The sequence below is a fragment of the Mus caroli genome, unplaced genomic scaffold, assembly GCF_978045245.1.
Source record: "Mus caroli unplaced genomic scaffold, Mus_caroli_1 scaffold_19, whole genome shotgun sequence".
Lineage (NCBI taxonomy): Eukaryota > Metazoa > Chordata > Mammalia > Rodentia > Muridae > Mus > Mus caroli.
The window spans coordinates 22,405,330-22,418,845 of NW_028227274.1; the positions used below are offsets into that span (position 1 = coordinate 22,405,330).

Genomic DNA, 13,516 nt, shown 5'->3' on the forward strand with positions numbered 1-13,516 from the left:
TTAAACACAATGGTCTATAACAAAAATGAAATCAACTTCACAAGACAGCATGAAACAAAGGGAGCTAGTTTTAGTTTCTATTGGAAAACTAACACCAGACCAAAGTGATAGGGTATGGCTGTGATTATCCAGTCATGCCCTCCCCAAAGATTCACTCGTAAGAGCCAGTGCCAGGGGGACCACTTAATAATCCTGAGGAGAACAAAAAGATGCCTTTATTTTCTGGTTTTTTTTTTTTTTTCAAAAATAGTTTGTGAAACAGAACCCACTTTTCTGACTTGGCAGCAGATGTGTATATATAGCTTTTTTATAGGCTGTTGCTCATTGGGTTGTGTGGAGACAGAAACCCTGGGTTAAACCTTACTGTATATTTCTGCTGCTACTCTGAGATGTGGTGATGTATGCTCAAGTGATTCCAGAGAACTACTTCAGGGCAGAGTGTCACGTGGACTTGACATGAAGACCCTGTGAGATGGTCTTCCCAATTCTTATGTCCAACAAGGGGCTGAAAACCCCTTTACTCTCAGTGGGCACCTTCTTCATACTACAGTTAGCTACCAGACCAAGACAAGTGTGGAGAAAGCCGGAGAGTGGCAGGGAGAGGACTCGGTTTTGCTCTTGGGAACATTGTGGTTCCTTGGGTTTATTTGGAGAAGGGTCTCAGATGGATTTGGTGACAATTTGTTTAGCTCTGTGTGTTACCTTTTTCCATTGCTGCAACAAAACAATCAAAACAAGTCATTGAAGAAAGAGTTTATTTGAGCTTGCAGCTCTAGAGACGGTTCAAATCCATGATGGCAGAGCAATGGTGTGGCAGCTGGTGCAGGAAGCTGGGGGCTCACATCTTGGACTGCCAGCACAAAGCAGGAGCTAACTAGGAATGGCTAACTCTGGACACATGTCTTCTTAGCAAGGCCACAGCTCCTAAAACTTACCTAAACGCTACCACTATGAACTAAGTATTCAAGTGCTTGACGTTCTCATTTAAACTACCACACTCTATTCACCCTGAAGTTTCTTAGGATATCAGAAACTCCTTACCAAGACTTTTAAAAGAAATATAGAGATGGTGATTTAATGGGCCAGGGTATAAGCTTCAACCTGGGGGATTTTGCTGGTTTTGTTGTTTCCCTGTGTAGCCCTAACAAGCCTGTGTAGACCAGGCTGGCTTCAACTTTGCAGATGACATTCACGGCTATTTCTGTCTGTGTTGGGGTTATGGGTCTGCACACCTGCTCAGCCTACGCTGGGGGATTTTGAAGTATCTTAGATTATGGAGTAGACCCAGAGTTTGCAAGTATCTGCTTTAAAGTGACACATAAACATAAGCCTCCTGACCATCTTCCACAGTGGCACCCTGATCTGGCCTCTTCCCTGGAGAAGAGAGAAAGGTGTCTGCACTTCCCATGCACATCTGGGATACGAGGGTGTTTGTTATGTTCTTTATAACACTAGAAAGCCCAAATTCTACCTAGGGATTAGAAACACAACTTTTTATTCCTGGGCTCCTACCACAGTTGGTAACAGAGACTCACTACATCCTCTGTTTATGATGATAGGAAAACACAGGATGTTCAGTGTCCAATTGGCTTCAGGTATCAGAGTCTCAAAAGTATGAAAAATTAATACCCTTTCCCCTTAATAATAAGGGAAGCCTGTTCTGGAGTAGAATAATTTTTCTTTTATTCCCTCCCCCATTCATTGTTTAAAAACAGAGTCTTACTATGTAAGCCCTAACTGGCCACAAACTCAAAATAATTCCCTTGCCTCAGCTTTCTGAGTACTGGGGTTAAAGGCATGCACCACCATGCCAACTAAAGATTTTATTCTTAACTAAAGATTTTTTTTTTGACTTCATGTAGATCTTGCTTTTTGTTTGTTTTGCTAGAAAGCTTTGCTATGTATTTCTTTATGACTCTCATGAAAAGACTAGAAAAAATTCTAGAGTTCTCATCCTTGTTCCATCTGTATTATTGCAACGTGTAACCTTGTAACTGTCACTTTCTCAAGGGAGAGTTTTGAAAATATCCCATAGTGTCATTCTTGGCAGGAGTGAGCAGCAGGGAGTCTGCAGGCTTGATTTACCACTTCCAGAACGGCCAGGCTAAGCCAGACCCAGACCCAGGGTCTCCAGCACCTGCTGCCAAGCAGCTCATGCAGAGGCCAGTTGCCTTTCATGGAAGTGCTCTCAGATTAAGCAGCCTTTTCCAAGACTTGGGGAGTTCTCCAAAGATGGGTTTCTTATCCTTAGATGGGTTTCTATTTTCAATCGCAATCCCTTCTGAGGCGACAAGTTCAGTGTTTTCAATGTTTCACTCTCTAAACATTTTGATCCTCTGTTCCTAATAAAATTACTCTTTAAAACTTCAAGTGGGTGAGCCCAAGACATAGCTCAGTAGTACAGCATTTGCCTAACATGCAAGGCCCTGGGCTCTATACCCAACAAGGGGAAGAAGAAACGAATCAAAGAGGTGATCTGTTGTGTCAGTGTCTTAGTCAGGGTTTCTATTCCTGGACAAAACATCATGACCAAGAAGCAAGTTGGGGAGGAAAGGGTTTATTCAGCTTACACTTCCATGCTGCTGTTCATCACCAAAGGAAGTCAGGACTGGAACTCAAGCAGGTCAGGAAGCAGGAGCTGATGCAGAGGCCATGGAGGGATGTTCTTTACTGGCTTGCTTCTCCTGGCTTGTTCAGCCTGCTCTCTTATAGAACCCAAGACTACCAGCCCAGAGATGGTCCCACCCACAAGGGGCCTTTCCCCCTGATCACTAATTGAGAAAATTCCCCACAGCTGGATCTCATGGAGGCCTTTCCCCAACTGAAGCTCCTTTCTCTGTGATAACTTCAGCCTGTGTCAAGTTGACACACAAAACCAGCCAGTACAGCCAGCATCTCAGCAAATGTTAATTACGCTTAACGGAAACTCTGTATTGAGTATAAATGACTTTCTGACATTTCTCGTTGCTGCCTGAATCTTCATCTTTCTGCCTTCTGAAGCTTGGAGGCAAAGTGAGGGCCTTTTCCTTTCCCGAGGATGCTGGCTGAAATCCCGAGTGATCATGCACTTGCATGTGATGTGGCCTTACACCCTCCATAACTATTCAGAGTCAAGTTTGAGTCCTTACCTGCAGCTTCTAGGGATAATGGTTTGATCTACTCTCAAACCCAGTTTCTACATCTCTAGCCCAGGAAGCATTAGCCATCTGTGTTTCCACTAAGCACCCCTTTCAGCTAACCCTAAGCAGAGACTTGCATTTAAAGACTGTGTCACTCTCTACCCTCTGGGAAGCACTGGACATTCAGGCTTCTGGTTCTCCATCTGACTCTAGGGCTGTCACTATCAGTCATGGCCCATGCTTGAGCCTTGGCAGTTATCAGTCTGCCCAAGGAGCTGCCTCTTTTGCACTTGTGTGTTGTCTGTTAAAATTTCCTTCTAAAGACATTCATCTCTGTTGTCCTATAGACCAGACCCTCACCCCTCTGGGACAACCTGTGAGTAAGGTGCTGGATATTCCTGTCTGTCTTCCTTCCTGCTCCTTCTCTATGAGGTCTCTGTTCCCTATAGGGTAACATCCAAATCTCTTTCGTCCATCTTGGCTATTTAGACACCTCACCCCTTCTCAGCATCGTTCTTGGTCAAGTGCAAAAGAAATAAACAAAAAGCTTTGCATGGCACCCAGGCCTGAGGCCTGTCTCCAGAGATTGTCTTGGGGCTTGGGAGTGGTAAGAGGCACTATATAGGCTCTCAAAGGAGGAATTCGGCTTAATAGGCTTGGAACTAAAACAGCCTGGAGACTTTTCAGGGCTCTGCCCTTCTTAAATGAACAAGTCCCTCCTCCCTGGGACCCTTCTGGACATACTTGGGAAAGTAGCTTGTTTCAACACAGCCCTGCAGCCATTTCCCTCACCGGGCTGCATACCTACTATGCAAAAGCAGATACACAGTGGAGATCCCCCTGTTTTTATGTTCAGCCTCCCAGTAGTTAAGCACTCTGTGCCTGGAGTCTTGGATGGCAGGTACTTTGTTCCAGCATTCCTCCCATCCTGACCATTCTTGAAACTTGCTGAAGAGGAGGGCAGAGGTTGGCTGTCTTTAACCTTTAGTGCAAGAACTGAGATTGAAGCTACCCTTCCTGTGGCCGTGAGCTGACTGATGGCATTGGAGGCCTCCTGGCCCTCCACAGGGTATGTCCTTTTCACACTCTTGCATGAAAAGTTCTCATTTGGGAACTAGGCCCCTACAAGCTCCTCTGGAAATAGAATATCAAGGAGGGGTGATAAATAAGCCTACAGAGACAAGCAGGCAGGTGGAAAAGAAACTGTTAGTGCCCAGATGTGGTGATGCATGTCTGTTATCCCAGCCCTCAGGACACTGAGGCACTTTAAAGGATCATGGGTGAGAGGCCAATCTGTGCTACAGAGTAAGTTAGGAGACAACCTAGAAAAATCCTGTCTGTGAAACAGAAACAGAGTAAACAAAACAAACTGTTGAAGAACTAGGCTGGATCCTAGCCTCTCCTGCCTGTGTTCTGGGTTTGATCTCATGCCCCGTGATATCTTGAGTCCACTGTTGGTAGAAGCAGACACAAACCATGTGGCAGTCAGGAATAGAAGGTCTCTTTAGGTGTGGCCCTGATCTTTCTCCCCTATGCCTCCTCTGTCCCTGCTTTCCCCTTGACCTTCTCCTCAGAAGGAGGGCATGAGTGGATCCACCACAGGCTAGCTGCTCACTCTCTATGTTCGTCTTGACTTCGTTTCCTGTTCTGGTTACATACTAGCTGTCACTCCTTCATGTCAGACATTGGTCTGAGACTTTCGTCTTAGTGAGAGTGACTGGGGTTGTGCTGTGTGGTCCTTTCCCACCTTGCAGTGCTGCATTGCTCTTTTGCCTGTGCTGTCTCAGACTAGCTGACTGGAGATACACAGAGCTACATGACTATCAGAAACAGATTATTAGTGCATAACTAAAGAACATTGGTGGCTCAGAAGTTAAGAGCATTTGTTGCTCTTTCAGAGGGCCTGGGTTCAGTTCCCAGCACTCACATGGTATCTCAAAACCACCCATAATTCCAGTTCCAGGGAATCCAGTGCCTCCTCTGACATCCAAGGACACCATGTGTACACATGGTAGATATACATACATGCAGGTAAGACACTCACACAGATAAATGAAATATAAAAAAAACCCTAAAGAATTTCATTGACTTTTAAAATGCACATGGTCTTTTATTAACTTTAGACTAGATTTTTTTTCTATCTTAAAATAATCTGTTTTAGTCATGGTTTCTATTCCTGCACAAACATCATGACCAAGAAGCAAGTTGGGGAGGAAAGGGTTTATTCAGCTTACACTTTATCCACACTGCTGTTCATCACCAAAGGAAGTCAGGGCTGGAACTCAAGCAGGTCAGGAAGCAGGAGCTGATGCAGAGACCATGGAGGGATGTTACTTACTGGCTTGCTTACCCCTGGCTTGCTCAGCCTGCTCTCTTTTAGAACCCAAGACTACCAGTCCAGAAATGGTACCACCCACAATGCGCCCACCTTGATCACTAATTGAGAAAATGCCTTACAGTTGAGTCTCAGGGAGGCATTTCCTCAAAGGAGGTTCCTTTCTCTGTGATAACTCCAGTTTGTGTTAAGTTGACGCACAAAACCAGCTATATACAAATCTTACTAGAATTTTGATAGAATTATTATTATTATTATTATTACTATCATCACATCATCATCATCACCACCACCACCACCACCATCATCATCATCAAGACAGATTGTGTTAGAGTTCTCTAATAGAACAGAACTGATAGAATAAAATATATCTCCACTGCCCCTCTCCCCAGGCTGGGATATTTTCAGTTATTTTCTTCATGAAGAAATCTTATTCCCAAACACATATTTAAGGACCTAAAATAAAATTGTAGCAGTTGAGTTGGGAGGGCCTAGGAGGACCAGCCTATTTCTCCATGGTAGCCCACAGCTCTAGTATTAGCCCCATTAGGTGGCTCGTCTGTTCCTGGGCACAGACAGCTTCAGAGCAGCCATTCAAAGGGTACTTGTCTGCAGGGTGTGGTCAGAGCTCCTCCCCCATGCTGGCTTGTGAGGTCTTTCAGGATATAACCTCATCCAACCTCATCCCTGACAGCTCTCAGCCTGAGCAGAATGGTTCATCCCCTGACTTTCTCCCTGGGGTCTGACACTCTTAAGGCCCAGTTGGAGAGTCAGTTCTTGCAGACCTGGCCATTTCAGCAGGTAACACTGGCCTGCTGTTGGAATCCTTGCTCAGTGAGCACACACCATCACTCAGTGCAGTTTTCTTAAGAGAGCCACCCTACCTTCTTTGCCACCATAAGAGTGTTCTGTGATTCAAAACAGCCATCCTCCCAGATGCTTTTGCACCAAGGGGAACCTGAGCAGTTGTAGAGGCTCCCAATCTTCCCACTAGCCTCCACTGCCACCTACATCTAACTTCCTGACAGCTGAGGGGAAAAGTGGACACAATTTGTGTCCTAGCTCTGGAGGCAACATGTTGGCTTAGCTCTTCACATCCTGTGTTTATCTGTTGAGGCAGCCATAATAAAATACCATACACCAGGCTGGAGAGATGGTTCCCTTTGTTGTTCTTCTAGATGACTAGAGTTCAATTCCCAGCACCCACACAGTGGCTCACAGCCACCTGTAACTCCAGTTCCAGGGGCACTCGTGCCCTCTTCTTAACTCCACAGGTACCAGGCTTACACATAGTACACAAACATACATGTAGGCATACCATTTATACTCATAAAAATAAATATAATTATTTAAAATTCACATTACCTGTGGCTTAAACAAAGAAATGTATTTCTTACAGTTCTTGAGGATATGGAGTTCAAGATTAAGATGCTAGCCAGGTTAATTCTGCCAAGGGCTTTCTTTCTGGCTTTCAGACGGTTTCTTTCTTGTGTTCCTCTAAGAACAGCAAGTCCGTTGTGAGGAGTTCACTCTTCCCTCCCTATTTAAACTGTGATACCTCCAAAAGCTCTGATCTCTGATACTAGATTCTATCTCTTTGGATATTAGGATACCGACAACTGAATTTGGGAAAGGGATACAAACGTTGTGTCTCAAAGGCTTACAAATAGTCATATGCTAGCCCTGTCCTAGCTGCAAGGATAAGGGAGGCCAAGGGTCTGCTTCTGAGAGACACTCATGCCATTGCGAAAGCTGTAACCCAGAGTTCTGTGAGGATGCCAGAACACCTCCGCACTGCTTGTCATTCATACCTTTTTAAGAGCACATGCCTTTTCTTTTCTCTTTCTTAGGAAGCCCTACCCTGTCCTGCAGCAGGCAGCTGTGTGATGGTTAAACATACAGAAAAGATGGAGGCACTCTAGTCTGAAGAGTGTAGGGCATTTAAATAGTGAGGGAAACCCTAGGAAGACCCATGAACCAAAGGGTGACAGACCAGCCACACCAAATGTCCTCACCAGCCTGTCTCCTCAGCCTGGATATTCACTGCTATAGGCACACTGTATACACTGAGCCAACCAAGACACAACCTAACACTTCACAGCACACAAGAAAGGAATTCTAAAAGGCTGGGGTTGTTGGGGGAAGGAGACAGGTTTTGCTCTTGCACAAAAAATTTTCCCTATTGAAGGAAAATCAGTATTATTTTGTAATGTGCCTGACTTGTGATGTTTCATTACTGACCCAAGCTTGGAGGCTACTGCGTACCTAAGCCCTGATCTATCTACCCCTTCCCCCACACACACTCTCTCCAGTGCTGAGTGGTAGCCAGTTCTTCCCTGACCTGAATGTGGGCCATTTGCTCTTACTTCTAAATAAGGAGTGAAGCCCAGGATGACACAGTAATCTTTTGTTTTCCTTTTTTATCACCAAGAAAACAGCTGCAGATGGTAAACGGCAGGAGATCATTGTTCTGGATTCCAAGAGGAGCAATGCCATCAACATCGGCCTGACGGTGCTGCCCCCTCCAAGGACAATTAAGATAGCCATTTTGAACTTTGATGAGTATGCCTTAAACAAAGAAGGGATCGAGGTAAGGCAAGTTCTATGAAGAATCGTTAGTGTAGCGAAATGTGCGTTACATTGTTGCATTGAATATAACTTTGATAGTTTGCAATCATCTTTACTCAACTGAACTCTGAAAGATATTAATGATTCTTAGATGTTTATTCTGGGCTGGGGCAACAAGTCTTGCTGCCTGTGAAGTTCAGAGATCTTGGTTCATTGATGGGTCTCTACTCTAAACAAATATTGCTTACCTCAGAATGGAAAAAGATCATCCTGCCTCGGGTTCCTTCCATGTCACGTTATGTATACCTAGGAAGACTTATCAATTGTACTCTTTCATTAGGTGCTGAAGGCCACACAAAGGGCATTGTTTTGTGGGTTGGGGCTAGAGATAAGACTTGCCTACCATGCACAAAGCCCTGGTTTCATCCCTAGGACTACCAAAAGTGTGCGATGGCACTGGCTCGCAGTCTCTGTACTTGGCAAGTGGAGGCAGAAGGATCAGCAGTACAAGATCATCCTCACTTACACATAGGGTTGAGGCCAGTTTGGGCTACATGAGACCTTGTGTTAAAAAGAAGGAAAAAACCCAGAGATCTTGTTGTTGTTGTTGTTGTTGTCGTATTATCTGGAGAACAGAACAAGTTAGCTGAGGTGTTCATGCTTGCTGATCTGTTAGAGAAAGATGAGAGGTAGATTGCCCAGTGGAGAATATTTATCTGTTTATGATTCATACTTAATCTCAAATCTGGCTTTCTACCCTTCCTTAGATCATTCAGTTTCCAGATAAAAGACATATAACTTTTATATTTATAATAAGCCTTGATAGCATTAGAGCTGAGCAGACACCTGTCTTTTAAGCTATTAGAATCCACTTCCTCATCAATAACCCTGAATTATAACTTCGTATGCTCCATCTGGGCTGTTCCTAATTCTAATTGGTCAGCCTTTATGGTCATGTTTTCATAGCTCATCTACCCCGTTGCAACTCTCCTCTTCCTATCTCTCTCTCTCCCTCCTTGTCCCCTGCCTCTGACCCCAAGCTTGGGACCTCCCCCCTCCAAAAAAACCAAAAACCAAAACAAAAACAAAAACACCACCGATCTTCTGCCCAGCTATAGGCTATAGGCATATTTACTGCCAATCCGGGATGATTTGGGTATAAGGTTACATGATGTCACTTGGGTCTATGTGCACATTCTTTTGTCCCTGGAAGCAACCAGGCCTTGGGGGTGCAGTATTTGACCTTGCAAATGTATATATAGTAAAAGACCAAACGTCAATAATTTCTCACTTTTTTGTCTAAATAAAAAGGCATTTTCTCTTATAAAAATAAATAACATATAGTAGGAACAGTTAGGAAACAATTATTCTATCTTGGTGAGTTTAGAGTTCTGTATCTAAATCAGTTTCTATTCTAATTTCTATCCTAATTTGTAATATTAACATCCTCCTAGACTTAGAACATCTTTTTAAATCTTAAACAATTTAAGCTTATAGTAAGATTATGACTGTTTAGTCTTTAATCCCATCAGAGACCTGACAAGGAATAAATATTATTCCCAGGAATTGCTGATGCAACTTCCAAAAATTATAGAAATGACAGAGACAGCTGACCATCTGGACAGTCCCTAGTATTCTCTCTAATGCTGGAGCATCTATCTTCAGCCTTCTGGCCCAGGATATCTGACAGACCTTACAAGAAGCAGTAATATGAAGGGCTTTTTACCTTGTCTTGGCAGAGTTCGGCATCAACTATTCTGCATCTATTTGTCATTTCTTGATAGCATTTTGTCTGCAGATGAATTTAGGGAATTATTTTGCCCAGTGGCTACTTTGCCATAATTGAAGCAATTCCATATGGAGGTTATGGTGCTCATCATCTTCTTACAAGTTTAATGTGGCATTGCCAGGAGTTGACATGCGTTAATGTCAAAAAGATCTTAAATTAATAAATTTATGGTTAAATTCCATATTCTGTGAGTCTCTGAGATTTTTGAAGACCATCTATCTATTCATAGCATATCTGAATTGTCAAACATTGCCTGTCTCCAGCTATTTGTTTTCTGTATAAGCCAGGATGTATATTTCTGTGGTAATTCAGACTAGTATCTGACAAGACCATGAGTTTGGCTGACTATTAACTTACACTGCTTATCCTAACTGGTTTGTAATAGCAGTTATTAGAAGGATTGCAATGAAACCTATTATTAAAGGAGTTGCATAGGCATAATACCTTTATAAGAGTTGAAACATATAAACATTATATTTTATGTTTTAACAAATTAATCTTAAATTTTGTATCAATATACAAAATTCAATACCAATGTAACAAAATATAACCTCAATTCTATATCAAAATATAAGGATCTCTACCAACGTAAGATTATGGCTGTAAGATGTTTTTTGGTTTAAGAGTAGATTCAATAATCTACCCCTATTTGTCCCATTTTTATAATAACATATCTATATTTTTTCTCTCTCCCTCCTCATTAGTCCCCCACCTCTGACCTCAAGTATGAGAACCTCAGAACCACAGTCATCTTCTGCCCAACCATAGGCTGTCGTCATCAGGGATGACTTGAAGAGGGCAAAATTACATAGCATCACTTGGGTCTATGTAGGGATTATATTGTCCCGGGGGCAATTAGGCCTTGGCAGTCAATATTAAACATTACAATACAAAGCAAAAGACTAAACCTCAACATTTTTCTAGAAACAATTCCTGTCCCTCTACATGGTCATGCTCTCCTGCTTCTGTGAGATTGTGCCAGATTGTACCAGGTGAAACCTCTTTATCATGATGATGGAAAAGGGGAGGAACTACTAGACAACCTACAGATTTGCACCCATAGGTAATATTACCTAGAGATATCTGGGTAAGGATGAGGAGTATGGAGACACTGCTTTGTGATACTGGGTGTCCCATTCTATTGGCAAGAAGTCTTCCACATCTAAGGTTTGTTCATCCACAGTCTTGCTTGCATAATTTGAACATGGATGGAACCTGTGAAACTTAACTCTAGAAAGAACACGAGCCTTTGGCAGAGAAGTCCAGAGAGGAAAGCTTGACCACAGTACTAGGTTCTCCTAGGTAGAGGAGAGGGCAGTGAGCATATAGTACGTGCAAGATTTGGAGCCCAGCATGCCAGGTATACCTTTGTGCTTTGGGAAGAAGAGACAGTTGCAAGAAAAACTATCCACTGAGACAAGACCTTGGTTGAACATACAATATCCCTGCCAAGTTCATGTTAATACAGGAGGTGACCTCACTTGAAGAGGCAGTTCTATTAAAATGGGCCATCAGACTTCTGACTGGTACTCTTATAAGAGGAGGGACTTTTGGACACAGACAGATGAGAGTACCACTTGAATCAGAGGTCACACAGATACATTCATGGAATGGAAAGCCATGTGATAGCAGGAGCAGAAATTAAAGGGACATTCCTATAATCCAAGGGATGCCAACGATCATGGTGAACATCAGAAGCTAAGAGCCAAGGGAATGTTCTCCTCTCCAGCCTTCAAAGAGAAAGTGTGGGCCTCCAACCACCTTAATTTTGGACATCATGAGGGAATAAATTTAGGTTGTTTAAAGCCACTTGATTTGAGCAACATTGTTACTACAGCAACAATTGGACATGCAGCTAATACACTAGATATTGGGGGTACCTACCTCCCCACACTGACCCACAACTAGAAATATCTTCACATACTGTTAACCTCCCTTAGGGAGTAAAAGCATCCCAGCCAAGAGCTTCTGATTGAAACTACCTCCACATCCAAGGACTGCCTATCATTCAGCTGTTCTCACATAGCTGTGAAGACCATGGACTAAGCCCTCCTATAGAATGTGCAATGCAGGATGCTCTGAGTGACATAGAAGATCTACATTCATGTGCTGGGAAGGACCCAGGGCTTGTTCTGGACTCCTGTCATTCAAGAGTTAAGACCGAGAAGAAAAAGTAATTGTCAACTTACAGCCCTTTGCTAATAAGATTTGCAGTTAATGCCTTCAGCCAGACCTTCTGCTTCCTGGATACACACATTATGTCATGGCATCTCAGCTTCATAGGGCCTTTGGAAAGCTCTGTGCTGCAAAATACAATTAGGATGTATTAAATGACATCCTGTGCCATTGCCTAGCAACTCATGGTATGAATCTGGATTTGTCATACAAACCTGAGTAATTAACTCTATTAAGGAAGTGGTTTGCAGAGAGGATTCAGCTGTAGGAAGTTATTTTTGAATCATCTCTAGAGAGCATCAATAATATTTTTCCAGTAAAATGCATGAAATGATCACAAACAGAAATGGGAAAACATACTTTCCCCCCTTTGCTTTTATGATTTTTAGAGTGTAGTCCACTTAAAAGGCAGGATAATACAGTGGTCTTTCATGATGTTTAATGTGGCTCACTTTGGCTGTCAGACCCAGCATCATCCTAGAAGCAGAAATTTACTTTAACCATTTGTGCCATGGTATCATTCTAAGGAGTTTGTATTTCCCAGTGCCTATCCTTAGCTGGCTTCATGGGTGCTGGACATGGACAAGTCTTCTCATGGAGCTGGCTTAGGGAACCAGGATGCTCTGAAGATGAAACACAGCTGTTCTGTTTGTAGTGCTTGCATCTACAGATGAGTGTCTGTGGAAGATGGAGCTGCTGCTGTGGCATGAGGGGCAGCCCCTAACAGTTCTCCAGCTCTGCATGGGAAAGCTTCAACAAGTCATTTCAGCTGTGCTGGACACAATAATCGCTTGCACCAATGCGCACTCTTAAGAGTGCTCATGAGATGGAAGGAGATACCACCAGGGTCCTTCGTGGGTTACTTTATAAGTCGCTGCAGGAAGGTGCATGGACAGAATTCCATTTTCTCACAATAGTGCAACCTTTACAAACTACCCCTGGCCAAGCTTTCCCAAGCCCTTCTGCCACACCCATGTCCCTGTAGTATATTCTTCATCACCATGACTAGAGTCTATCAAAATGAACAAGTAAAATCATTATCGCTGTGTTTCATCTACAGGTAAATGAAATGGCCAAACTCAACCTAGCATTTGGATCCAAAATAAAGGATACATTTCCATTGTTTTCAGGGGGCAGAATGGTACCTTCTGGTATGAGAACAAGTATAGTTATTGTAGTAATACAGAGACATTATTTAGGACAGTGGTTCTTAACCTGTGGGTCATGACCCCTGAGAAACCTCTATCTCCAAAAAATATTTACATTATGGTTCATAATAGTAGCAACATTTCAGTTATGAAATAGCAAGAACAATGGTTTTATGGTTGGGGGATTCATCACAACACAATGAACTGTATTAAAGGGTCATAGAATTAGGAAGGTTGAGAGCCACTGGCCTAGGAAGAAAGTAAAGAAAAATTCAAATTATTACATTTTGGTCTTGTTGGATGTTCCTTTCCCTCTAAAACCAAGTGGTGATTAAAAAAAGAATCATCAAAGAACCTGCTAATGTAGCAAGAATCTGACTTA

General features: G+C 42.9%; 1 protein-coding gene across 4 annotated transcripts in view; it reads left to right on the forward strand.

Moving 5' to 3' along the window:
• Positions 1 to 13,516, forward strand: part of Fhod3 (formin homology 2 domain containing 3) — a 423,897-nt gene that overhangs the window by 381,123 nt on the left and 29,258 nt on the right. For all 4 annotated transcript variants that reach the window (XM_021150413.2, XM_029472088.2, XM_021150415.2 and 1 more), the window contains one exon: positions 7,886 to 8,044. In XM_021150413.2, the coding sequence (XP_021006072.1) occupies positions 7,886 to 8,044 (159 nt within the window). The remainder of the gene's footprint in view (positions 1 to 7,885; positions 8,045 to 13,516) is intronic.